The sequence below is a fragment of the Bos indicus x Bos taurus genome, chromosome 9, assembly GCF_003369695.1.
Source record: "Bos indicus x Bos taurus breed Angus x Brahman F1 hybrid chromosome 9, Bos_hybrid_MaternalHap_v2.0, whole genome shotgun sequence".
Taxonomy (NCBI): Eukaryota; Metazoa; Chordata; class Mammalia; order Artiodactyla; family Bovidae; genus Bos; species Bos indicus x Bos taurus.
The window spans coordinates 93,764,998-93,791,855 of record NC_040084.1 but is presented as its reverse complement, the minus strand read 5'-3'; the positions used below and the strand labels follow the sequence as shown (position 1 = coordinate 93,791,855).

The following is a 26,858-nucleotide window of genomic DNA, read 5'->3' as shown; positions in this document are numbered from 1 at the left end:
CAAGAATGAAGAGCACTTAAAGAACCAACAGCTGGGATTCAAAGGCTGAACTGCTTCTATCTTCCCCTACAACCGCCTTAAAATAAAAGTATCACTGAAGGACAAACTAAGATAAAGAGGGAAGACAATTTTCAGTCTCTGAAACTTATTCGTGAACCTTTAGACACAGCTACGGAGTATATAAAGTATGATACAGCATACATCCACTGTAGAGAACCAAAGTTCTATGTTTTTTCCAGTGATTTTTCGTCAAACATAGAGAAAAACTTCCTGAGAGAAAGCAACTGTGAGACTCTGGAGCAGGCTGCTGGTAGCACTCTGGGATAACCTATCTGGGAACAGGAAAACACCCAGGTGGGCACCAGGCTGGTATACTGTTGGATTAAAGGCCTGGTGTGGGAATTTACAAATCAGCCTTTCTGGTGTTTCTAGTAACTAAACCTGAAACAAGTCTGAATCTCCTCAGGCCAACATTACAAAAATACATTCTCCAGGGTCCAAGAGACTGAGGGCTTACTACTGCCAGAAGGCAGATGGTCATTTAAGGTAACTCCAACTATTTGATCCTACAGAAAAAGGAGAATATTTTTTTTAAGAGCAGAAAGTCTTTTTTGCTTGTTTTATGTAAAAACACAAAACTCATCAAACCTAGGAGAAGTGATACACATGAAATTCTCTTACAAGAAACACAGAAAGCTGTTTCCAAAGATACAGAAGAAATAAAAGCAAAATAACTTTTGGGCAGACTGAAGAAAACTTAAGCTGATGCCATCTTTATTAAAAAAAACCTTTAAATGACTTAAAACTTCACCTTAAGAAGTTTATTCACAGCTCAAAATCTGACACTGTCTGCCATCAGAAATATTAGAAAGCCAAGTTCACTTCGGGGCTCCGATCTATATAATCTGCTGCACAATGGCGACACGGTCAATCTTTCAAATAGAACAGGAACTGTGTCCACTTTGTTCTAAGCTCACTTTTCCTGCTTTTAAAAGAGATGGGAAACAGTTGTACCTGTGATCATTTCAAGAAACTATGAAAGTTTTTAAAAAGCAGAAAATCCATGAAATGCTTCCCAACTGTCTCAAAACTAACCTTCAGTAGACAGGAAAAGACAAGACAACACTAGGAGCAAGTGCAGGAGGAAGTGGAGTAAAAACTAGCACAAACCTGCTGCTGGGGGTACTGCATGCCTCCCATGGCCCCCGGGGGCCGACCTTGAATGCCGATTGGATACCGCTGTGGGCCTGGGGGGCCATAGGAACCTCCAGGGTAAGGGCTGCTCTGCTGTGGCTGAGAATGAGGGTTACTGCCCATGCCATACAGCTGGGGTCTCTTCATCACCATGGGATCCATTGGGCTGCCCTGTGAAGAAGTAAAAGAAGACATAGGCTTATTACCTCATTATTGCAGAGACAGAAATGTCTATTATGCTAACATACACATTAAAAATGCAACTCTCCTTACTTGTGAAAATATGAAAAACAATGACCTGACAAAACCCAGAAAAGCATTTAAGAAAAAAAAACTATGTGGATACAAGACATTTAATTTTTTAACTTTTAGCAAGGCTTTAATAATTAAAAGGGATCTGGAACAAACAATGTATGGAAAGATTTTGCATTCATCTAAAATTCTACCATGCACACAGGAAACGGGCATGATAGTTAACCTCACCCAGCTCTTTCAGCTTCCCAGTAACAAAAGCAAAGTATAGTGAGTGGTTAGGAACCCTTCCTGACTTCAAAGTATTCTTAGAACAATTACCTTATTTTAGACCTGAGTCTGCAAGTCCTGATCAAACATTAATGTGTCTGAGTGCTCATTAGAAAGTGAAAGGATAGATTTCAGATAACACAGAATGTCTGGGGCAAAACTTTTCAAAGATCACTAGTGACATGAATAAGCACCCAGACTGTGAGTCATAAGCCACCTTCTCAATGCAAGTAAGGCTCTTACCAAACATAACCAGTTCAAAACTGGACTTTTGAGTTTTATTTTTGGCTTGGTGAGTCAGCCCATGGGCCTCAGAGCAAGGGCCATTCAGGAGGGCCGAACTGGAGCCTCAGCCCGGGCTTTCATGCCTGGGGTGCTTCAAAGGAGTGAAGTGGTGGCGGGGGAAGTCCCTCACCGCGGTGCTACAAAGACCCACAGATATTTTCTTCCTTCCAGAACCACATGCTGATGCCAACTGTGGGCCAGACTCTGAGGCCCAACTGTGGGCCACACGGAGGACACGGGGTCTCTCAGGAAGGTTCGAAGATTAGCAGGGTTGACGGAAGAAGCCATGTTCAAGGTGGGGAGGGCCACGGCACAGAGGACCCCCAAGCAGGAGAAACATCGGGCATCAAGCACAGGCTCCATGAAGTGATGAACTGCCTGGCACGTGCAAGGAAACAGAAGCAGCTTAGACCCCAGCGAAGCAAAGCAGCAGCTGGAGCGGGCCGACACCAGTAAGTGGGTGAGCCTCACGCGTCACTTGAAAGGCTTCCGATTGCACATTGGGGGAAACCACTGGGTGCGTTTAACATCGAGTCACGGTCACATCTGCTTTCGGAAGGGCGGCGCCCCAGCAGCAGCCTGGAGCCAGGCTGGACTGCCCCAGCAGGCCACTGAGCCGAGGTCCTGGGCCGTTAGCAGTGGTGGGAGAAAGCACGCTCAGACTCAAGGAACAGGATGGAAGCAACTCGACCTGGGAATGATAGAAGACAGGTGGCAAGGGTGGCTTAACAGGTGGTAAGACACCGGTTGAGCCAGCAGCGTGCCGGAGTAGAAGCAGATCCACCCTCCCTGGGGGGTGGGAGCCTTCACTCTTCCGCATGTTAAAACTGCAATTCCAAAAGGAAGTCCAGGTGACAATATCAGAAGTGCCACGATGCGTTCCAGCCTGGGGAGTCAGGTCTGCCCTCGAGTCATAAGTAGGGAAGTGGGAGAACGAGGACAGGTGCTCCTGGAGGGCAGCAATTTCCATTCTGCTCACTCATACTGCACCTGCAGGACACAAGTCACACCTGGCACACAGCACACCTCAATAAATCCTGGATGTCTTCAGCAATATGAAGCACGTAAAACCCAAGGAACTACCCCGAGAGAATATGTAAAAAGAGAACAACGGGTAGAAGACAAAATTCGAGAGACTGACATCACTTAAGGAAGAAGGGAAAAGGAGGCCACAGCAAGGCCAGAGGAATGGTCAGAAAATGGAATTGGAGAGTGTGGTGCTTTGGAGAAGGGAGCAGGTGGAGACATACGCCAACTGCAGCCCAGGTGGCCAACAGATGAGTCCTAACGCGTGGGCTGCACCTGACGCTCCACTGATGACCGGGCGGTTAACTGCTGCCCTGGGCAAGGGCAGGCTCATGGCAGAGACGAGGGCAATGCCAAGAGACCAGGAGCTGAGCGCAAACAGCAGGTGAGGGGGAGCCAGGAGTGCAGACCCTACACCCCAAGCATGCAAGGCTACACGAACCACCAAGACTCCTTCCTCCTATGCTCCTACCCCACATACAAGGCTGCCCACGATCTCTGCCATCCTACCTTCTTAGCGGTAGGTACCCTGGTGCTCACTGCAGTGCCTTGAGTAATCCACTCATTACACATTTACTAAGGGTCTACCGTGTGCATGGTGCAAGGCACTGGAGGCAGAGTGGACATGTGTCGGCGGCTGTCCGAGAGAGGTGACCAGGTCACTGAAGGAGAACGCACTGGACAAAGATTACAGTGCAACCCAGCGGACATCCTAGAGGCATTGTGAGGGGGAGCATCCAGGTAGGTCTCAGTTTTAACAAAGCCTTCCTACAGAAACAGCTGATTCCGTCCTGAGAGCTTCATAGAAATTTGCCAGGAATTGATCTCACCGGAATGAAAATATGTGTAGGCCAAATGATTTTGCTCAAAACTCACAATTTCATGGAATTTTAACTGTGTTACTTTCACCAGTCAAGAAAAATGTTTACTTAGAACGATAGAAATTGCTCAAACAATATACTGATGTCACAAATGGTGCTGACTTCACAATTCAACACACATATACATATGATGACCTCATGTAATGAAACTAAAATTGAAAAGAAAGAATTAAGTTTTCTCAGAATGCTTCAAGTTAGAATTTATGCCTAAGAACAACAAAATGTAAAGATTTTCCACATTTACTTTCAAAAGGTAAAATAAAACTTTCTGTGGAAGTGTGAAAATCGAGGCTGAGCTGGGGATGCTAGAATCTGCAGAGTGAATGAATGGCCCATAGAGAGGCTGAGTAAATCAGATTTCAGGCTAAATTTCCAATATGGGGCCCAAGGCAGCCCTATCTTCACATTCAATCTGAATTAGACAGGGCATAGGAAAGGTCTGCTCACTTGACTTTAAACAGTGCACGACCCAAACAGGCTTAATTAAAGCAGAAATTTAACATGGGAAAATGATTGGAATGTGTATATTTTAATGCTATAGATAACAGTGCAGCAAATTCATCTTATCAGCGACTGAAATTGTTTTGTAATATCTTTCTCATCAGTGCCATAAACTCTCACAGCCCTACTTAAAATTCAGTTAATTTGCACCCATGTCAAAATGTTAGCTTAACCCTGAGATTTCTGAAAATCGAAAGCATGAAATACACAGATTATCTCTACCTCTCAAAATGCATCAGATGCCTTTCAGTGAGACTTCAGATATGAAAACAGATACTTACACAGTGCAAATTATTTAATTTTAACCTTCTCTCCTTATGGCCTATTATTAAATATTCATCCACAATTTAAATTCATCCTGCTGAGTACTTTCGCTATTTTTAACACTGAGTATGTACCACTGCAGGATCTTAACCTCTGCTTTGTACTACTCTCTCCTTAAAGAAATCAAAACCCAAATCAAATCGAAGGCTTTTCCAAAAAAACAATTCACTGCTCATAGTCATATCTAATGCAAAACCATTGTATTCTCATTATCTACCCTTCTATTGATGGAAGTATTTCAAAGTATCACCATTTTCAATTCTCACATATAATTTATGTTATACTAGAGACACCCACTGGAGAAGGCAACGGCAACCCACTCCAGTACTCTTGCCTGGAAAATCCCATGGACGGAGGAGCCTGGTATGCTGCAGTCCATGGGGTCGCTAAGGGCATGACTGAGTGACTTCACTTTCACTTTTCACTTTCATGCATTGGAGAAGGAAATGGCAACCCACTCCAGTATTCTTGCCTGGAGAATCCCAGGGACAGAGGAGCCTAGTGGGCTGCCGTCTATGGGGTCACACAGAGTCCGACACGATTGAAGTGACTTAGCAGCAGCAGCAGAGACACCCACTGGAGAAGGCAATGGCAACTCGCTCCAGTACTCTTGCCTGGAAAATCCCATGGACAGAGAAGCCTGGCAGGCTGCAGTCCATGGGGTTGCTAAGGGTCGGGCACAACTGAGTGATTTCACTTTCACTTTTCACTTTCTTGCATTAGAGAAGGAAATGGCAGCCCACTCCAGTGTTCTTGCCTAGAGAATCGCAGGGACAGAGGAGCCTAGTGGGCTGATATCTATGGGGCCGCACAGAGTCGGACACTACTGAAGCAACTTAGCAGCAGCAGCAGAGACACCCACATAAAGAACAGTCCTCAACTATTTCTCTAAATATGTTATTCCAAGCACATTTTTCTGTTCTAGGTACCATTCCACAACTGCTGCAGTGTGGACTTCAATTCTGTGAAATAAGTGCTTTTAAAGTAACAGTGTATACAGCCCATTTTCAGAGAGGTCTTAAAATAACTAGTTTAGTTACTTGGTTTAGTTACTCAGCTTCTGATGAATTTTATTACCTGACTAACTCCTCCTTATTCAAACAAGTTTTCAGATATGTATGTATTTAGATATGTAGCTATGTATCTATGAGTTCTCTCTCTCTCTCTCTCTCTCACACACACACACCCTTTCCTAGATCTTCTGGGAAGCTGCCACTCTTGCCTATATCCTCCAATGCCTCAGAAAGTTTCCTATCCCCAGAAATACTAAATAAGAAAGAGTAAAATATATATCTTTTAAATATATATATTTAAATATCAATTTTGGACATATTGGGTAGCATAGGTAGGTTGTACTATAGGTTAAATAGGTTTTCAGAGGCTGGTCTGGAAATCCAACTACCCTTTAAAGATTATACAAGTTAAAGAACAAGTCACTATATACATTTTAGTGCCTTTAAAGCAGAGAAGGCAATGGCACCCCACTCCAGTACTCTTGCCTGGAAAATCCCATGGACGGAGGAGCCTGGTAGGCTGTAGTCCATGGGGTCGCTAAGAGTCAGACACTACTGAGTGACTTCACTTTCACTTTTCACTTTCATGCATTGGAGAAGGAAATGGCAACCCACTCCTGTGTTCTTGCCTGGAGAATCCCAGGGATGGGGGAGCCTGGTGGGCTGCCGTCTATGGGGTCGCACAGAGTCAGACACAACTGAAGCGACTTAGCAGCAGCAGCAGCCTTTAGAGAAGTTTTTATACTTAGATACTCCCTCATTATCACTCTTTCAGAGTATGCCTACCCACCCAAGTATTTATAATAAAGATATCTATGTTAACAGTGAAAGCTAAGTCGCTCAGTCGTGTCCAACTCTTTGCAACCCCAAGGACTGTAGCCTAACAGGATCCTCCATCCATGGGATGTCTGAAGCAAAAATACCAGAGTGGGTTGCCATTTCCTTCTCCAGGGGATCTTCCCGAACCAGGGATTGAACCTGGGTCTCCCGCATTGTAGGCAGATGCTTTACTGTCTGAGCCACCAGGGAACAGTGTTCACTCCTAAATACCAAGTTAAGGGGATAGTTTATTAGTAGATTCTTTATGAATATAACATTTCACAATTTTTTCAGCCAAATTCCTTAAACTACAAATTAAAGAAAGACATCAAAAAACCCAGAGAAAGAAAACTGTATCTTCTTCATCTATCGTCCTAAGTCGCTTCAGTCGTGTCCGACTCTGTGCAATCCCATAGACGGAGGCCCACCAGGCTGCCCCGTCCCTGGGATTCTCCAGGCAAGAACACTAGAGTGGGTTACCATTTCCTTCTCCAATGCATGAAAGCGAAAAGTGAAAGGGAAGTCGCTCAGTCGTGTCCAACTCTTAGCGACCCCATGGACTGCAGCCTACCAGGCTCCTCCATCCATAGGATTTTCCAGGCAAGAGTACTGGAGTGGGGTGCCATTCTTCATCTATAATCACATCTATATATCAGGATTAAACAAGAGCTCAGCGAAAGAAAAACTGTCCCCCTTTAGAATCATTATTTGGAAAAATGTTCTTACCATCAACTAAAGAAAAATTGTGAATAGTCCATTACATATGAAATGGTGAAAATAATAAAACCCAACGTGAGTAAATGATTATTTGAAGTATTATGTATAAAGCAGTGGTAAACTCTTTCTGAAGGGTAATGCGATAGGAAGCTTGAAAGCAAAGCTCCAGAAAATATATCTTGTTCCAACCATGACGCTCTCAAATGGGGAAGTGGTGCTATTTATCTGCATTTGTCTGCAGCTACATGACTCTCAATATTGAAGGGGGAAAGCACGGGCTGTGGGCACAGAGAGGGTCCACACCCTTATCCACCACTTACCACTGTGTAACTCTAAATCTGGTGCTCAGTCCTTAAGTTTTCTCACTCACCAAATGCAAGAAAGAATACCTGTCTCATGATTATAATGAAAATGGAATTGGGACTAAAAGTATCTAAAGGAACAGGCCATAATATATTGGCATAGTGGAATGGACAGGGACGTGGAAAAGTACATATAAAACAATGTCAACTGTTTTAAGAGTGATGTGCATGAATTACAGCTGTGCGAAAACTCAGCTGATAACGATCAGGGCCGGCCAGCGTGACCTGTAAGTAGAGGCTGTCACATCATGAAGCAATCTATGTTGACTTTTCTGTGATGATGTCTAAATATAACTATAAAATGCCTCTGTTTTTTCCCAGGCATCCTGCAAACACTACTGTGGCCTGCTGTGGGGGTGGGGTGGGGTGGAAGGGACACAGCCACGCTCACACAGCTGGGCCTCCCACACTGGGCCTCCTCCACCCCCACACCCCCACGCTCACACAGCTGGGCCTCCCACACTGGGCCTCCTCCACCCCGCACCCCCACGTGCACACAGCTGTCCCACACTGGGCCTCCTCCACCCCCGCACCCCCACACGCACACAGCTGGGCCTCCCACACTGGGCCTCCTCCACCCCACACCCCCACGCTCACACAGCTGGGCCTCCCACACTGGGCCTCCTCCACCCCGCACCCCCAGGCGCACACAGCTGGGCCTCCCACACTGGGCCTCCTCCACCCCGCACCCCCACGCGCACACAGCTGTCCCACACTGGGCCTCCTCCACCCCTGCACCCCCACGCTCACTTTCAGCACAAAGCAGCAGGAGGATGCTCCCACTCTCCCCTTCGCCTGTCTAACCCCAAGTTCACACAAGCCCGGGTTCAAGGACCAGAGAGCTGCCCCGGCACCACGCCCAGGAACACTATCTTTGGGGCCTGCTGGAATCTTTCCTATGCAGGTTGTAACCGACTTCTGGGCTGCCTTATATTGATATTTAACTCATGTACTGTGTTTTGAGGGTTTTTTTCCCATTTTTCTTATGTTAGTTAACCCCCAAGGAGACTAAAAGGGCCATGTCCGTGCTCTGCCCCTTTTGCGTCTCACTCAGCATATAGCATACGTGCTTAGTAGTGTCCGACTCTGCAACCCTGTTGACTGTAGCCCACCAAGGCTCCTCTGTCCATGGAGTTCTCCAGGCAAGAATACTGGAGTGGGTAGCCATTCCCTTCTTCAGGGGATCTTCCCGACCCAGGGATCCAACCTGGGTCACTGGCACTGTAGGCAAACTCTTCACTGTCTGAGCTGACCGAGCACACACACTCAGCAAACAGCACAGGTGACTCACGATGGTCACAGTGCCTCATGACTCCCGGGGATGAGGACTGGCCACATAAGTGTTCTCGAAAATAAAAAGTAAGATGGACTAACCAGTATCTGCAACAATTCTGTACACATACGCACGTATCCCAAATCTAAAATATCACTGGGTTCTTACTTTTCAGAATCATTAAGATTAGAAACGAAATAGTAATATGTTGTTACCTATGCATAAAGCAACTTCCATAAACTACCAATAACAAGTGACAATTATCAGCAACAGTTCTTAACTCTTAGAATACTTAAAAAAAAATACATCCAGGATGTATATACATCCCATATTTAGCATATGGTGTCAAAGGATCATATAACATCCTCTAGAAACCCATTGAAAGCCCGTCCTGACTGGCATCATCATATGATGACCAACATCTACCCTGCATTTCCAAAGCACTTCATACATTATCATTTGATCACAGCTCTTAAGGCACCCTGATAAAAGATTTGTCAGTGAAACACAGAATCGTAGAATTGAAAATAGCCCCACTGATCCATACATGATGAATGTATGAATCCCCTAAAAGTGTCTGCAACCATGAATGTTATTAATTTCTTCCTTCTATATAATAAAAATCCATTCCTTACAATTTACACCCACTGCTTTTTTTTTTTAACTTTGATCCTTTTGAAGAATATTTGAAGATAGCTATATCTATTTCCCTTTTCTGAGCAAAATATGCCAATTCTGAACCCCCTTAACATGAAACATATTATGGAAAGGAACTTGCTTCCCTTCCAGATCCTACAGGAGTACAAACCTGGCCTCAGACCTGTCAGTCGACAGGCCCATCGCACCCCTGATCCAGTTGAGATTAAACCCTCCCTTCCCCCTCTTCTCTTACACGGTTGGTTAGCTAACCCTAGTGGCAGAAGTTTTTATCTCTGCCTATTTTCATTTGGTATGTATCTGGTCACTATTCTAGCCTGACATCTAACATATTAACTGCATTTCCTATCTTGATGTCAACCACCAATTAAATCAGCACACCATTTCATTCATGCCTTCCTCCAGGGCACTGATAAAAATACTGAAGAGGAGTATACTCTCAAAGGAGAGGACAGAGGCCTGGCTAACTGCTAGTGCCATTCATAAAGACTGACATAAATCCAGGCACCACAATGCTTGGAAGAAGGTCTTCTTCAGAAACCTTAGGAAAATCCTTCCCATTCATCCACAGCTCTCTACCAACTCATTCACTACACTTGTTACGCAAGCACAAGTCCCTGTCTGCCCTTGGGTGACAACCTCTTGCCCACTTCAAATTCCTCCATCTTTCTTAATGTACCATACAGTCCAAAGTTTAGAAAAACGCTTAGAATGAGACAAAAAGGTATAAGGGAAAGGGAGGTGGCTTAAGTCAGACAAACCTGGGTGTGAATCTACAGATACACTTATTAGCTCCGTAGAATCAAGCTCACACTTAATACCGTACAGTTGTGTTCACCTCTGGTGTTGCTGGGGGACTGATTAAATGAAGTACCACATGATTTATCACATAGTGAGAATTTCCTAAATCTTTTTGCTTTTCCTCTTAACAAATTGAAGTCAGAGCAAAAACCACTCAGTAATTCAGTCTATTTATTTTCTTGTCTCTGCAGCATATTGTTAATCAAAGGTGGACATTCTGCCTTATTCATCTTTGCATACCTAGCACTCAGTACAATGCCTGGCATGAGGAACTTCTGCTGACCAGAGAAAGCAGCAACCTCCTCAACACGCATCACCAGTTAAACACCAAGGGCTCTAGCAGCCTGAGGCCTCGGACGGTCAACAGGGACAAGAGGCCAAGAGTGACACACCATCGCAAACTCTTCCCAAGTGCACATAAGCTACAGCTTCCACTGCCGCCCCGCGTCTGTGCCCCTCAAATGTGTCACCCTTCGCTGATTTCTCTCAGCCTCAGAGTTCTATATCCAACTGCCATCCAACATGCCTGCCTGGATAGCTAGGATGCCTTCTGTTCTGCTCTCAGTGAAACACATCCCCATCCAGATGCACAGTTGAATCCAGGATGCTCTCGACTCCCCGCCTCCCTTCCAACACAGCCAACCCCCCTCACCGAGTCTGGTCATCTGGACACATCACTGCGGCCAACAGGAAATCGCCCCCTCCGACCACACCGGCTTCTGTGGGCCTCTAGCGAAACCACAAATTTGCCCACCACCGGGCCTTCAGCCGAGCAGTTCCCTGCATGAAGAAGGAACCCCGCTCTCCTGCAGGACTCAGTGCTATAGCCCTGCCCTCAGAGAACCCTCCCTGAGCGCCAGACTGGGACATGGCCCTCTCCAAAACCACTGTGCTTCTCCTTCACGGAACTCGTCGAAGTCTGCAAGAGTATTTTTATGATGACTTCATGTGTGAAAGTCACTCAATCATGCATATCCAACTCTTTGAGACCCCATGGTCTATACAGTCCGTGGAATTCTCCCAGCCAGAATACTGGAGTGGATAGCTGTTCCCTTCACAAGGGAATCTTCCCAACCCAGGGATCGAACCCAGATCTCCCACATTGTGGGCAGATTCTTTACCAGCTGAGCCACAAGGGAAGCCCAAGAATACTGGAATGGGTAGCCTATCCCTTCTCTAACCAATCCTCCTGACCCAGAAATCAAACTGGGGTCTCCTGCATTGCAGGCGGTTTCTTTACCAACTGAGCTATCAGGGAAGCCCTAATAAAAGTCCCCAACTGGACTGCCCCACAGGAAAAGGAATAGGGAAATGAGGACAACAAATATTAAACCCATTGGTAGCTATCGTCTTGGCACAACAGCATATATGTCCACAAAATAAGGCTGTTTTGGTTCCCTGGTTTTTACCTGATTTTTATAAACTGGCAAAACCTATCATTTGCCTAATACCCTCAAGTTCAGCAACTTGTAAGTCAATTCAGTGAGTAAATCACTGTCTGACTCAACTACACTTCTGAATTTCATTTAGCAAACAATGATTTTATGAACAAATCAAAGTGTGTATATATTTTATTTCAAGAGTAAATTAGATCTAAAAGGAATGTCAAAACAGTAATGGAAATATATTCCATTTCTCCTCAGATTTCTTATTCTCACCATCCAAAACAACTGTAGAACTATTACCATGGTGTTAACAACTTCTAAAATTTATATCTCAAAGTACACAATATTGTTCATATCCTTGTACTACTACTGACAACCGAGTAGCAGGCTCTTATTTAAGAAAGGGAAATAATATGGTATATTTCCCATATAAACACAGATTTAAATCAAGAAAGCAAGCTTTTGTGAGAATAACTCAAATCTAAACCCTACCATTTTTAAAGCTGTGTGATGCTAAAAAAAAAGAAAGTTCACCTCTTAACTAAACTTCATCTCAGTTATCCCAGCTACACCAAGAACATTACCTCTTTACTATAGAGTTGTTTGAGAATTAGAGATAAGACAGTCAGGTTTCAGCATATGACAGGTTTTTAATAGTGATAGATTAACATCGTTATTATATGGAGGTATAACTCTAGATTATCAATCGGAGGCATGGATACCCTTCACTCTTCTACTGATATACGTAAGACAGGCACTGCTTATCAACTCCAGCATTCACTTCCCCAACGTCCAGTAAGCCTCAGAATCTTTCACCCTGTGGAAGAGCCGGCCAGCCACTACAAATTATCAGTTTGCTAACATTCATCATATTTTAATGGCAAACAGGATCCTGTTTGAAAATAAACAGGAAAAAAAAAAAGAAAAACAGGATCCAATTTACTCTTTCCAGTAAAGTGGAACTACATAAAGTTTGGCACTGTTCAGGTAGAGCTGAGCTCATATCCCTCTCCTGCTTTTGACTAGCTGTGAAACACGATGGGTAAATTATTCCAGTGCTCAAAGCCTTAGTTTTCCCATCTTTCAAGGGAACATAATACCACCCTCAAGAAGACAATTAGTCTAAAGATACTTGTTGTGTGGCTTAAACAATTCCAGACCTATCAGAGCTGTACCTAAGGACAAATCAGAAAAGTTACTGATTTCTCCAGCAAGCTCCATGGACGACATCGTGCCTCTTTCAAAGCATTTTATCTACTTTTTTAAAATTAACAACTTTAAACTGCCATTAAAGAAAATGCCATTAAAATATGATGAATGTTAGCAACTGACTTACCTGTCTCTGCACAAAGAATGCCTGCTGTGCTGATACACAAGCTACAGCTCCACCTAGCCCCCACCCCCACCCCCCCCCCACTCCGTGTAAAATGCTCTCTTCAGAGACAGGGCCTTATTTAAGATCTACTTTCTCAGAGCCACAGTGCAGTGAAAGCATACACTGACTCTTATTGTAATGTGACTACTCAAAGAAAAAACTTAACATGACTCATATACAGCCAAATCTTATAGACTGAAAAAAGAGTTTCAAGGCAGCTACAAGCAACATAAAAGTTCCAGACGGGATACTGCAACAAAGGAAAGATTACTATACAGATGCTATTAGGATGACAAAATTAAAACATGGACTGTAGGTAAAAGTACTGCTTCCAGGTTAAGCATCCTGACAGTGATGACTGCACTGAGGTATATAAAAGAAAAACCTTGTTCCCAGGAAATACACATGCTACTAAGGACGTGGAGATACTAAGGACTAAAGGGGCAAGATGTATGCAGCCTACTCGCAAATGATTCAGGGAAAATATGCTGTAGACAGACAGATAGGTGGGTAGACTCATACATAAACTCAATAGTAAAATGTTAAAAATTGATGAATAAAAGGTATATGGGATTTCTCTGTATTAGTCTTGTAACTTTCCTACAAATGTGACTTACTTCAAAATAAAAGCTAAAAAAGGGAAGGGGGGCAAAAAGGAAAGACAGGAGTAACTGAAAACCAAAAGAATCACTAACCCTCATAAGGGGTCTTCAAGCAAGTCTGCAGGTGCTCAGAACTAAGAGGGTGCAACATCAGGGGCCTCTGGCAGGTTGGGGGGCACTGCGGCGTGGGAGGACCACAGGGCAAAGGAACCTTCAAAACACGAGGAGACAGCACAGGACAGACAGAAAAGAGAAATGAGCGTGATAAAGTGGGACTAACTGGGAAGGGGTGGAGGTTGCTGTGCTTTGATTTAAAGTACTCAAGTTGGCAAAACACATGATGAACACAAACTTTTAGGGATATCTTTCTACAAATTCTTAGGAAGCTTCCATTCCACACATACACACACACACAAATCACTCTCAAAAAACGTGGGGGATCCCCCTTCCCTGGCAGAGACACTTTCTTACAAATCATGGCTGCAGGTTATCGCCCCCAGTCAAGACTTAATGAGGCTCTGCCCCCTTGGCTTTCTTAAGGATGCTTTCAAAAGATCTCGGCCCAGCCCTGAAAGACGTGACACACGCCATCTTTTAACCCAGAGCTCTTCCATGTCATTTTTGTAAGTTTCAGAAAGTAGTTTTATAACCACTTGCACATGTTACCCTGCTCCCACCTCTTCCCTACAATGGGTCCAAGCAGACCAGCTCGCCTAGTCACGCCACCATCAAGTTCTCAGGTGTAAAGAAGGAAAGCAACGACCCAAATGAAAACACGTCTGGGATTTTTAAATCTTAGAATAAACAAAAAAGAGGACTATATCAAAACTGTCCCCGACAAAGGCTTCAGCTGCAGGAAGCCAAGGGTTTCAAGACCACCAACTAATTATCAGTTAAAATGCTCACTATGCCGAAGGAGCCTAACTCTCTAGGGATTCAGCCTGAGGCCCGGAAGAAGCTTCCAGACAGTGGAGCAAGGCCCAGGACAGACTGGAGTTAAGGCCACCTGGCCTACACCCTGCTCTTCAATTCTCTGACCACCAGCTTCCTCCTCTGAAAACGTAAGGATGGTAACAGTACCCACTTCACAGCATGGTTGTAAGTCTTCCACAACACGGCAGACACAGAACACTCAGAACACGGCCTGGCACATAGGGCGTGCCTGGTTACCGATACAACGTTAGATTACTCCTGGGCCATCTCACTCCTCTGCGCCCCATGTGGCAAGGGAGAGACTGAGAAATGAACTCTTACAACAGGTCTCTTACTGCACTAGCATTCTGGAACTCTAGAGTCATCATCCGCCTCCTTGACGGAACTTTCGGCTGTCAAGGTAAAGGATCAGAAGGAACGTGGACATTAGAGGTTATTTCTCCTTTCTGTTCCAGAAATCTTGCCAATTATCTGCCCTGAAGGTCAACAGGGAGAGAGAAAGGCTCTACAGGGGTCTACAGAATTCAAAGTTCAACATGCAAACAATCAGGGTTGCCTACGGGTGACATGCCTGCCGCCCAGTAGGTCTTCACCCACACTACACCTGCCCAGCTGTACCGGTGCACACTGCAGGGCCCATGCACTTGGGAACATCCCCTTCTAGAAGGCCCATGCACCCCACATACTTCTGGCCACCTGTAAACTAGAGAAAGGTTTCTTTTTCAAAAGTAACACTATAAAGGATTCCGTCATCTACGGAGACTCTCTTATTGAAGAGACGCTAACCAACTGCAACTCTCTAAACAGCATCTCCCTCCTCCTAATTCCCCTTATAGACCCAACTTCTCATACACAATGAGCAAATTATCATTGCTATTATTGCATTAATAAAAAACTAAAATAAAAGAATTCAAGTGCACCTTGACCCTTACCTCTGCAAGCCACCCTCTCCTAAATAATATTATACTGCCTTCCTAGATGTGTGAATTACAAGTAATAAAAGCTATGAAACCTGAGCCCGAGTCTGGCTTTAATAGGCACATAATAAACGTTTGATATATGAATGTGAGAAAGACATCCAACTGCGGCTCCAATTCCACGTGAGACTTCTCCTGGACTCAAATTGTAATGCTTCGAACAGAGGTATTTTTCATTTCCAGGCTACAGTGTCACCATTCCTAACATTCTTAAGACATCACTTTCCAAACTATGTTTATAGCTGCTACTGTAATTAAGATGGGAAGAGGTCTATAAAGCACTCTTTGAGATACATAATATATGTCAGCACGAGAAAAGTCTAAAACATTCTACAACAGAGAAAAAGACCTATTTAACTTGGTCAGACCCAAAGCTGTCTGGGCAAGTTTTCAGTTTTGCTTTGTTTTTTGTTTTTTTTTAAGTAAAACACTTGGAAAATATAAACTGATACAAAAATGCAATGATGCATTTCATTTTCATTGTGAGCTAGCTCTGTGTAGGTGGACAAGCAACAAAAGGGTGTGCGCGAGAACGCGTGTGTGCACGCACACGCATTCCACAGCAGAGTGTGAGGACAACACAGTGCTTGGCTTACCTGCAGGTACTTATACACAGTTGGGCAGTCGGAGCAACAAGATATTTTTACATGCAGCTGTTATAGTAAGAGTAACAACAAGGTATGCTGGTCATATATCTTTGGCATTTATGGAAAATTATTAATCAAGTCCCACCTGAAACAATTTGTTAAATTGATTTTAATCACTGGGCCTCTCATGTGAAGCTTTGTATAATCAGCATTTCATTTACAAAATTAATTGCCTGATTGATTCTCAGGAGGCAGTTGCTGTCATTACCCTGCTGTCATACTTCTGAGTAGGGTGTCACAACATGAAATTCTGACAGTATGAAGAGCACTGCTATTTTAAAAATGGGTGAGGGGTGAAAGGGAGGAAAGAGGAAAACCAAAGAAGTTACATTACCCAGTTCAGCCTTAGAAAAAGTTGAAAGTGTTTTATGCTAATTACACTGTATATCAATACCCTTCTGCTAAATTAACATACAAATCTAGGGTTCAGGGCATGAAGGTTTTTTCCTATATTAAAATAGTAACTAGAATGTAAAAAGCACAGATTCCCCTCTAGAGTTAAATCTTAATCTATGTCATAAAATATTTATATCTTGATAAAGAGCAGCCCTAAATTAGTCTGGTAGACTACTTGTCCACTGCTAACCATCTCAATTTCACAGACTCTGCCTTTCTCACTTTTCTAATAAAAAAGGCATGACCAGAAATTTTAGGAGTTTATGACTAATACCAAAATATATCTATTTTAAACATATGCAAAAACACACATTAGCATATGTTCATTCGGTCTTTTGAGAACAGAATCTAGTATTGTTAGATACACACTTTTTAGATTTCCTTTATTGCTCACTATTTAATATCTAGTAGTCTACTAGTAATTGATGGATCTTCACCTATAAATCTGTCCAAAAAATTAACAAAAATTAGGCTAAAAAGTACTTTCTCTGTAAAAGGATAGGAAGACTATAGAACAAGATAGAAAAGAGGGAATTTTTAAGCTATTATTAAAAGTGAGACCAAGTTACCTTTGTCACCATATTTTCAAATGGACCCCTGTGAGCATGAGACCCGCCAAAGATTCTGTTTTTCTTTACCATTAATTTTCCTTTGCAGAAAGAACGTACCCTACATCCTGCACCCTCCCAGCTCACAGGTGCATCGCCCACATTCTCCACATTCCGTAAGAGCACGATGGACCACAACACCCAGCCATTTTCAAAGGCTGAAAATTATTTCTCTAGTTTACAAGGGGACTCATTTAAAACAATCCCCATTCAATGCAATCCAATTACAATGAAGGCCTCTTTTAAATGGGTCACTCTGAATTTAAAAGAGGCCTCCTCGGGAGACCAGAGGTAATTTACTTTCCTTTCAATACAGTGAATTTTGATTCCTCTGTACAGCCACAGATTTCCTTTTAAAAGGAAGATCACCTCATAAATTTGCTCTATTATCTTGTGACCGAACGTGTTTTGTTTGCTAGCTTGGTAAAGAGAGCTAATTGGCACGCTGTACCCACTACAGCCTGCTAAGAGCACAAGTTCACCGCTGGAGAACGTGAGGCAAAGTCTTTCCAGCGCAGCACGGGGAGGGGGCGGGGCCTGGCAAGGGCAGGCCCCTTCTTGACCTCCGGGTCACACTCACTCCCAGAGTAAGAGCAAGAGTTTTCAGTTTTTACTTGGCTCACAAGGGTGCCCTCCGTTTTGATTAGGCGACATCTACAAAAAGTGCTTCAACTTTGGAAAGGCATCATGAGAGCAGAAGGGATGCCTAGGATCACTCGTTAACGGAGAAGGCAACGGCACCCCACTCCAGTACTCTTGCCTGGAAAATCCCATGGATGGAGGAGCCTGGTAGGCTGCAGTCCATGGGGTCGCTAAGAGTCGGACACGACTGAGCGACTTCACTTTCACTTTTCACTTTCTTGCATTGAAGAAAGAAATGGCAACCCACTCCAGTGTTCTTGCCTGGAGAATCCCAGGGACGCGGGAGCCTGGTGCGCTGCCGTCTATGGGGTCGCACAGAGGTCGGACACGACTGAAGCGACTTAGCAGCAGCAGCAGCAGGATCACTCCTTAAGCTGCACACAATGTAACTGTTTTGGAAAACAGGGTTCCCATATTGAAGCCTTTATCGTTTCAATACCTTTCATTACAAAAGAACTGAAAAGGGGCGGGACGACGACCGGGACCGAATTCTCTCAAGCCTGTGCAGAGGGTGGAGACTTCACCTAAACGTTTCATGCTGGCACCACTACTACCTAGGACAGGGCTCTACAGTACGTCAGAAATGGCTTAGAGCGGGAACTCAGAAGATAAAATGGACAAATGTTACATAAACAGGAATTAAACTGGCAGGAGGATGCAGTTGAAAACACATATTCAGGATTATAATTTTCCATTTGGAAAGAGGGAAGTATTATATATGTACCATACTATGTAAAAGTAGAGTTTGATTTTAAAAAAGAATCTTAATTAGTGAGGATGTGCAGGAAAAATTTAGCTATCTTTGGTCTTTTGATAGGATGTATCTGAACGCTGGAAGAGGTTTGACAAAATTTATGTTTATCAAAAGAGGCGTGAATTATAAAAGGTTAACAAGGATTTAGATAAAAGAGGCAACAAGCTAGAGACCATATCCATTCATTCAAGTTTATTTAAACTGAACAGACATTAACGTGTAAGTTGCCATAAAAGATAAGTAGATGTGTAAGATGGTCCTTGACTTTACAAAACATACATCATAACAGAGGCAATGAGATATATATAAACAATGCAAGGTAGAAATACACTTGTAAATACCACAGGACAGAGGAAAATAAAGGCCTATGAGAGTTCAGGTGAAGTAGTAATTCCAGCTGCAAGAAATGGAAAGATTCATGGGAAATTTATCATTTAACATGGATAATAAAAGATGAAAAAGATATACAGAAAGATCAAGGCACAAATATGATAATAACAGCTACTACTTAATGAGAGCCTACTGTGAGCTGAGCACTGTGCAATGTGCTTTACAATCAACAGGACCAATCCTAACAAAAAACCCTGTGAAGCAGTCAATACTACAAACCAGTGTTTGGGTAAAGGAAGCCATCTCCCAGATTAGGCAGCTCGCCCAAGATTATCCTGCAATATGAACAATGGAGTCAGGATCTCCCGGGTCTGACTGGAGTCCTCCAGGGAAGGAGTCTCTACCAGGCATCTGATTTCCCCTCCAAGCTACTCCAATTAATGCTCCTTGATACAAAAAAAAACTGTGAAAAGAAAACTCTTCTAACCTGAATTGTGTCCCATGTTAAAGCTCTAATCTCAAGTGTAACTGTGTTTGGAGACGGGGTCCGTAAACAGGGAACAACAGTGAAAATGAACACACAAGGGAAGGTCCCAATCTGATAGACCTGGCATCCTTGTAACAAGATGAAAGGCCAGGGCATTCTTTCTCTCTCCCCAGGCACACACAAGAGGCCGTGCGAGCACACGGCAAGGTGTGCAAGCCAAGAGTCCAGGCCTCAGAATGGGACCTGTCTCGCTGGCGCCAGGATCTCAGACGTCAGAACTCCAGAACCATGAGAAATAAATTTCTGTTGCTTAAGCCACTCTACACTAGTCTATTACAGAAGACTAAGACACACCACTGCTACTTTTACTTTCAGCACAGAACCTGAATTCTGAGAGGGCTCCATGGGATTCTTGCCCCCTACCCCCAGGGTCCACAGTCCTGTGCTATGCCCTCCTCTGCAGTACAGGCAACACCTGTGACCTGCATCTAACCCAGAGATTACCACAAAGGTGAAGGGATTTTGCAGAGGTAGCTAAAATTCCCAATATAGCTGACTTTCAGTTAATCAAAACTGAGAATATCCTCATTGGCCTGACACGATCAGATGGGTCCTTTAAAAGGTCCAGGCCTCTCCAGAAGTGAGAGACCCCCAGCAGCACAGACCCTCTCTGAGAAGAAAGCTGCTACGAATTCCACAGCCACGAGGACAGGAGCTCTGCCAGCAGTCCAAGGGCACCTTCCCCAATCAAGCCTCCAGATGAGAATGCAGCCCAGCTGCTTCCTCGACTACAGCCTCTGACACCCTGAACAGAGGACCATGGAGACGTGCCTGGACTCCCTACCACAGAAACTCAGATGATAAATGTGCGCTATTTTAAGACATTCAATTTGTTATGTAGCAATTTGTTATGAAAGCTAATCCACAACTTGGTGACAAGAATGCTCTCCACACGGCTCGCCATCACTTCCACGTGCAAGCAGACCACTGCCCCTAACCTCCTCCCAGGCAGAAATGGCTGCTGCTCTGGCGTCAGTCCTCAGCATTTTCACTGGCAGGAAGCCCTAAAGCATACAGTCCCAGAAGTTACTGGGGGCTCTTTACACTTCCCATTTCTGGGCAAACTCCTCCTCATCCTTCAAACCTGGACTCAAGGATCACGTTCCGCATCAAGTTCATCTTGAAAGCATCAGACAGAATAAAAACCATGTCTTCTATGACCTAAGAGAACTCTGAGGAAACCTCTATTATAGTATTTAGACGTTTTTGTTGCAATTTTCTGTTTACTTGTGTCTTCAACAGCAGAGGCCAGGTTAAACAGCCAGACAGTTTACAAAGATAAAAGGAAACACCCCCACACTGTAATCGAGATACAACTGGAGCAGGAATCAAATTCTCGTTCACCATCTAAGGGACCTGAGATGAGACAAGTCACTCAATTTCTCTAGGCTTCAATTTCCTCCTCTACAAAACAGAATAGTTTGCCAAGCAGGTATTAAATTTTTATACCCCAGACCCCAGCACAATGTATACCTGTAAACTGAATAAGTCAATTATAATATGCTTGAAAGGTCAATGTAAAGTCTAACTCAAAAAATAGAAGTACTAAGCAGTGATACTAGTGTAAGAAAATGTGAACAAAACTGTGAATTAAAAATAAGTAGTTAAAACTAATGGAAACCATTAAGAGTATATACACATGTGCTGATAATGGATGTAAGTGATTTTACTTTTTTTTTGTAAATGATTTTAAAATGGGAGCTGCCTACTTCTCACTGCCTGTACCTCATATGAAGGGTACCCAAAGGTTAGAACCTGTGTCACCTGCCAGTCTTTGCCTCATTTCTAAATCCTGTTCCATGGCTTTCAGCCACAGAGGTTTCCCAGTTGGTTGCTTAAATCCTCACACTTAGGGCTGTATCTCTTTACCTTTTTCCTGTTACCTTACCACGTAACACATCCTGCCCATCTCCCAAGAACAAGCCTTGTCCAGCATGTGGAAGCTAATCTGAGAGACCATGTCACAGCTGTAGCCAGATTTATTGTCTGGTTGGCCTCAGACCAAGTGACTTGACATGGTTATTTCTGAACCATTTCTGAATGAACCAATAAATTTAGGGGAAAGGGGAGTTATTCTTTCTCCTTTTTTAAGTAAAAAAGGCAAATTTTTAAATGCTCTTGACAGTGGTGGTACAGAAGCCGCAGATTTGCCCACACTTATCTAAAAGCTACATCTAACCTAGTCGTTCCATATAACGCAATTGATTTGCTAGTATCATTTTACAATTCTGATTAGGTTTCTCTGAAATCCTGTTTATTAAATTGCTTCCTTTAAGCATGCATAGTTACTAATTTGTTTCCAACTAAATCAGGTATCATATGAAAAGATTATACTGCAACAGTGAAAGAGCACTCCAGGGATTATGTTTAATCTAGATTTCAAAATTAAAATAGGGCTAAAATTTTACAACTGTAAAACTCCTTTTTAAAAAGAAAGGCAGCTGAATTTATACACAGGTTTCTGGGTTAATAAAATGTTAATACCCCATTATAATTTCCTGTGTACAGAACGACCGCATCTTTCATGAAGCCTATGAAGCAAAGACCGGAAGACTCATCGTGGGTCCTGTGCCATTTTCTCCACAGTCAGGAGGGCCTTCACGACACGACGCTATTCAGCAGTCAGAGCCAAAACACATGAGCCTTTATGCACCGGCCTGGTGCACAGAACAGATAACACACAGGAGCCCAAAAATAAGACGGCCAATGCTTTCCTACATTCGGTTACTGCTGTTTTAAAAGAATAACAGCAAATCAACTGAGTAAATGATAGACAATGAATAAAAATCTCCAACAAGTAATCGTTCAGAGATCTGCTCAGCCATGTGACTTTGATTAACTTTAATGAGAGTCACACAAAACAAACTTCTATGTACAAACTTTATTCTCCCCACAGTCCAATGAAATAAAACTCCTTCACACTGTTTTTTTAAAACAGAGATTTTAACTGTTTATTAAAAACAGTTAAACATTTAAACAGTTAAGCCTAAATGTTTATTTTTTCTTTTCTTTCATCAAGTAAAAACAAGAGGATATTCAGTTATATTTTAAAACCAGATCAACAAATAATCTGTGCAACTAATGAATAAAATCCTTATTAACAAACAACACAGCTGTTTTTTATTTTCAATTTTCATTAACTGTGGAGATTGAGTGTACTTGAAATCTTAAATTTCAGCTAAACTGAAAAAAATCAAGTATGAAAGACTGAAAGGGGAAAACGTATGACTTCATGGCAATCTGCAGTACAGGGCGACAGAGAATTACAAATCCTTCAGCAACCAGGGCTGCTCCGGGTCACATCAGTTCTGGCCAGAGCCCACACTCACAGGAGCACCACGGGACAGCGTGCCAAGAACACAAAGGCGGCTCCTTATTTCTTCCTAGAGATTTTAATTACAAAGTTATGGTCTACATCTGACCGGACTATCTATTTAGCATGTACCTGAAAAGGAATGAGAACTTAGAAGTATCCCAATCGTGGTACCCGCTCCACCATGTTCTTCTTGCTCTTGTTTCTGAAGTTAACTAGATACAAGGAAAATAACTTACGGAAAAAAAAAAAACCTGAGCAGATGCCTTCCAAATAGGAAATGTTCTCATCTCCTCTCAATTACTTTTGAAATTTCAATTACTGAATTCAATTATTTTGAAAGGTCTCCCCTCACTTCAGCTTTGGACTACAGTAGGGTTAAAGCATCGGGGGCAGCACAGCGATGAAAAGGCTGCGTTTGTGTAAGACGCTCCTTGTAAGAGCCTGTCACGCAGCATACAGTGAGCGCAGGGAGGGTGTCAGGAAAGAAAGCAAAGCGGAGCTGGTGCCTGAAGACCCTTCGTGGTCCTTCCAGGCAAATCCTCTCGGCCAACTGCCTCAGCAGACAACGACATTCCAAAATGGCTCAGTGGCCCATGGTAGAAATGACAGTGTTTTGTTTTTCCTGGTGACTGTTTAAACAATAAAAAGAGAACCTCTACACACACCACACACACAAAATTACCCGGAGGAAAAAAATAAAACCACTGTGATGTGTCTGAAAGAGGCTTCAATGGGGCAAAAGGCCAGTCCCAAAATATGTACAGTATGACGGACGGATACCTAGATGTTTATGTTCATATAACTGCGTATGTACATATGCAGTATTTTAAAAGAAAAAACTAGATTTAAAAAACACATTTAACTTAAGACTGCATACTTTTGAGAAGTGGAAGCAGCACAGAGAAATTTAAACATCCAATGTGCATGTTGCCAGTGTCCGAATCTTTTATAGAAGAGTGTCTTCATGTACTACACTTGAATAATTTAAAAAAAAATCTTCAGAATAAAACTCAAAACACTGCGGGAGAAACTAAGGAATTGACAGAGCACTTAGAACATGAAGAAACACAGTTAAATCATAGTAAAAAACAAACAACTCATTGTACGGAGAATCAAGAACCCTGGTTTAATAAGTACAGGCTCTATCACTAATGGGATTTCTAAGCTTGGGTGATCCCTTCACTCCCTCTGGACCTCAGGTTCATCTGAAGGACTTAAAATCTTGCAGCTCCATGCCAGCTCAGCATTGCTACTGGAGCCCAAATCCCAGAGAATAGAGAGTTGTGTAAATAAAGGCGGCTAACAGGGTGGGGAGGGGTGGTGAAAGATCTGGTTTGAACCTGAAATGGAAAACTGTGTCCTGTCTACATCATGATCTACACTGGAGGTTGGCAAGCTACAGCCCACAGGCCAAGTCTGGTCCACCACCTGTTTCTGCACGACCAATGTGCTAAGAATGCTTTTTACATTTTTAACAGTTGGGGGGGGGGGGTGGGAATCAAAAGAAGTATATTTTACAACATGTAAAATTACATGAAATTCAAATGGCTGTGTCCGTACAATCTCAGCCTTCATTCACAGACTGTGACAATTTTAGAGGACCATCAGCAGGAAGTCAAAGACTACACCCAGAAAACCGGAAATGGTTACTACCTGGCCCTTAATAGGAAAAGTCTGTCCCAACCGGATCTAAATGCTAAGTGTGACAGTCACTTGAACAGATAGCATCCGCACCACAGAGATGGCGTGCGGTGCCAAAGCTCAGATCTGGGGCACAAAATCTCGTAGAGATCCAAGTTGCGTCCTTAACCCAGTCACTGTGCCCCAGCTTCCGCATACACAAAACGGGGACATTAACCAGCCCTCACAAGATGACTGTGAGAACGAGGTCATGGAAACACTCTGGAAATTAAGTGATCTGCAAAGTTATTATTACCAAGCAAAATCAAGCAACGCACACTTAAACTTTGGTTGAAAATGTGATGCAAAAAAGCTTCGGGAAATCTATTTTTCTGTGAAATGTGTTTCTAGAGGAAAGGACGCATGGAGGGAAGAACATCTCTAAGCCAGCTCTAGTGAAATTAGGAACGCCTCAGACAGAACCTGTTCTTCAGCTGAGCGCATACCAAGGCACAGCAACTTCAGGAACTAAAAGCACTTTCTGAAGGCCATAATCTATTTCTTTAACGCTTTACATGTTTATTTAGATATGTTGTAGTACATGAGTTTATCCTTTATGGAAGACCTCATGGCACTTCACATAAGCTCCATTTTATTAATAAGGGCACAGAGATTTACATTAAGATTCTAAGGTGCAGCATTGAACCTAATTCAGTGATTGCAATAGAGGCAAAAGAGCCATTATATCAATTAGGAATGAGCTTTCTAACTGGAAAACAATCACATCACAAGGTTTCAAAATGGCAAATGTATGGGACTCTTTGCTACTTTTTTCTTCCATCCAGGTAGGGAAAAGAAAAAAAAATTAAAACCAAAGGTGGCCTTTGGATAGAAAAAAAATTTTTTTTTCTATGCAAAGGTAGCCACTGAATAGGAAAAAAAAAAAAAAGTTTTCTGGTAAGAGCCCTGAGAGCATAGAGTATTCAGTCAAAACAACACCCAGTCCTGCATCAAGTGTAGAGCTGCCTCCTCCATAATGGCAATGGTAATAGGTAGCAGTCAGCACTTAAAAACACTTTCTGTATGCTTTATGTGGACTACCTCATTTAATCTTCAAAACAACCCAGCACTTGATCACCTCTTTACACATAGTAAGTGGCAGAGCTCAAGCTGAATGCCTTATATGCTGGACTATTCTATGCATTCCCTGCCCTGCTAAACCTACTGCCCAGCAAGAAGCAGGAGAAAGGCAAGCATTCATGCTACACTTGCCTTCAGGTCTTTAATACACATCAGCAAAAAGTAACAACAGACATAGGAAAAACTACATGAATGTCCACTCAGGACAGGATATGGAATTTGAAGCTTATAATGTGAGCAGCTTAGGAGGGACAGGAAGAACTGGATTAAGAAAAGGAAAAGGGGAAAAAAAGAAAAAGACAAAATGAAAACACGAAAGAGCAGGCTGTGAAAGCAACTGAAAAATGCACTTGATGTGGGAGGCAGGCAGGTCGTAAATAAATGCAAAAACAAAAGCAAACGTAAGTCTATACGAGACAGATATGCACACAGAGGGATGAAGATGACAGCAGACAGACACACAGACAGACAGACAGCTAGTTAGCTCAAAGATGAAAGTCATCAAAGGGAAGGGAAGGGAAAATATTTGCGTTTCCTCTTAAAAAGGCAAGCAGCATCCGCTACCATCTTTTGAAGACCTGTTACTTCTTTATATGTGAAAACTCACAGGAACTATACATGCATTTCTATTACATAAACTTCTAAATGTGGATTGCATTCCGTAAATAAAAGTGCTGGCTCTTGCATCTATCTTCATTGAAAGACTTTTTAATAAATATACAAAATCACATGCCAAAATAACTCCATCATCTCCACATACCGAAGTCGGTCTGATAAAAAGGAAACATGGGTGCTTGGATGCTGTATAACCAATTTATAACACCCCTTACATACATGTATCACGACAGCAGTAAGTAGAAAAGAGGATGAAAAAAGTGGTCATTCACATACACCCAAAAAAGTAACAAGCAGAGGGAAAGATGCAAAGCACTAACAGCTGTATCAGTGAGACAAGGTTATAGTCTGCACTACTGTTTGTACTTGAAGTTATAGTAAATACGTATACACACACACACATACACATAAGACAACATACTCATAAATGTATATGTACACATATACTCATACATCCCCTTGCATATAAGATGCTAAAAATACTTAAAATATAAAAATAACTTATACTTAGCCACAGAAAAACAAAACCAATGCATACTCTTTCTCTTTATTAATACTTCTCCTTTCACAGTGTGAAATATCTACTTTAGCCATTC

General features: G+C 42.9%; 1 protein-coding gene across 9 annotated transcripts in view; it reads right to left on the bottom strand.

Annotated features, from left to right (window-relative positions):
* Positions 1–26,858, bottom strand: part of ARID1B (AT-rich interaction domain 1B) — a 439,749-nt gene that overhangs the window by 389,398 nt on the left and 23,493 nt on the right. For all 9 annotated transcript variants that reach the window (XM_027551921.1, XM_027551917.1, XM_027551923.1 and 6 more), the window contains exon 2: positions 1,171–1,365. In XM_027551921.1, the coding sequence (XP_027407722.1) occupies positions 1,171–1,365 (195 nt within the window). The remainder of the gene's footprint in view (positions 1–1,170; positions 1,366–26,858) is intronic.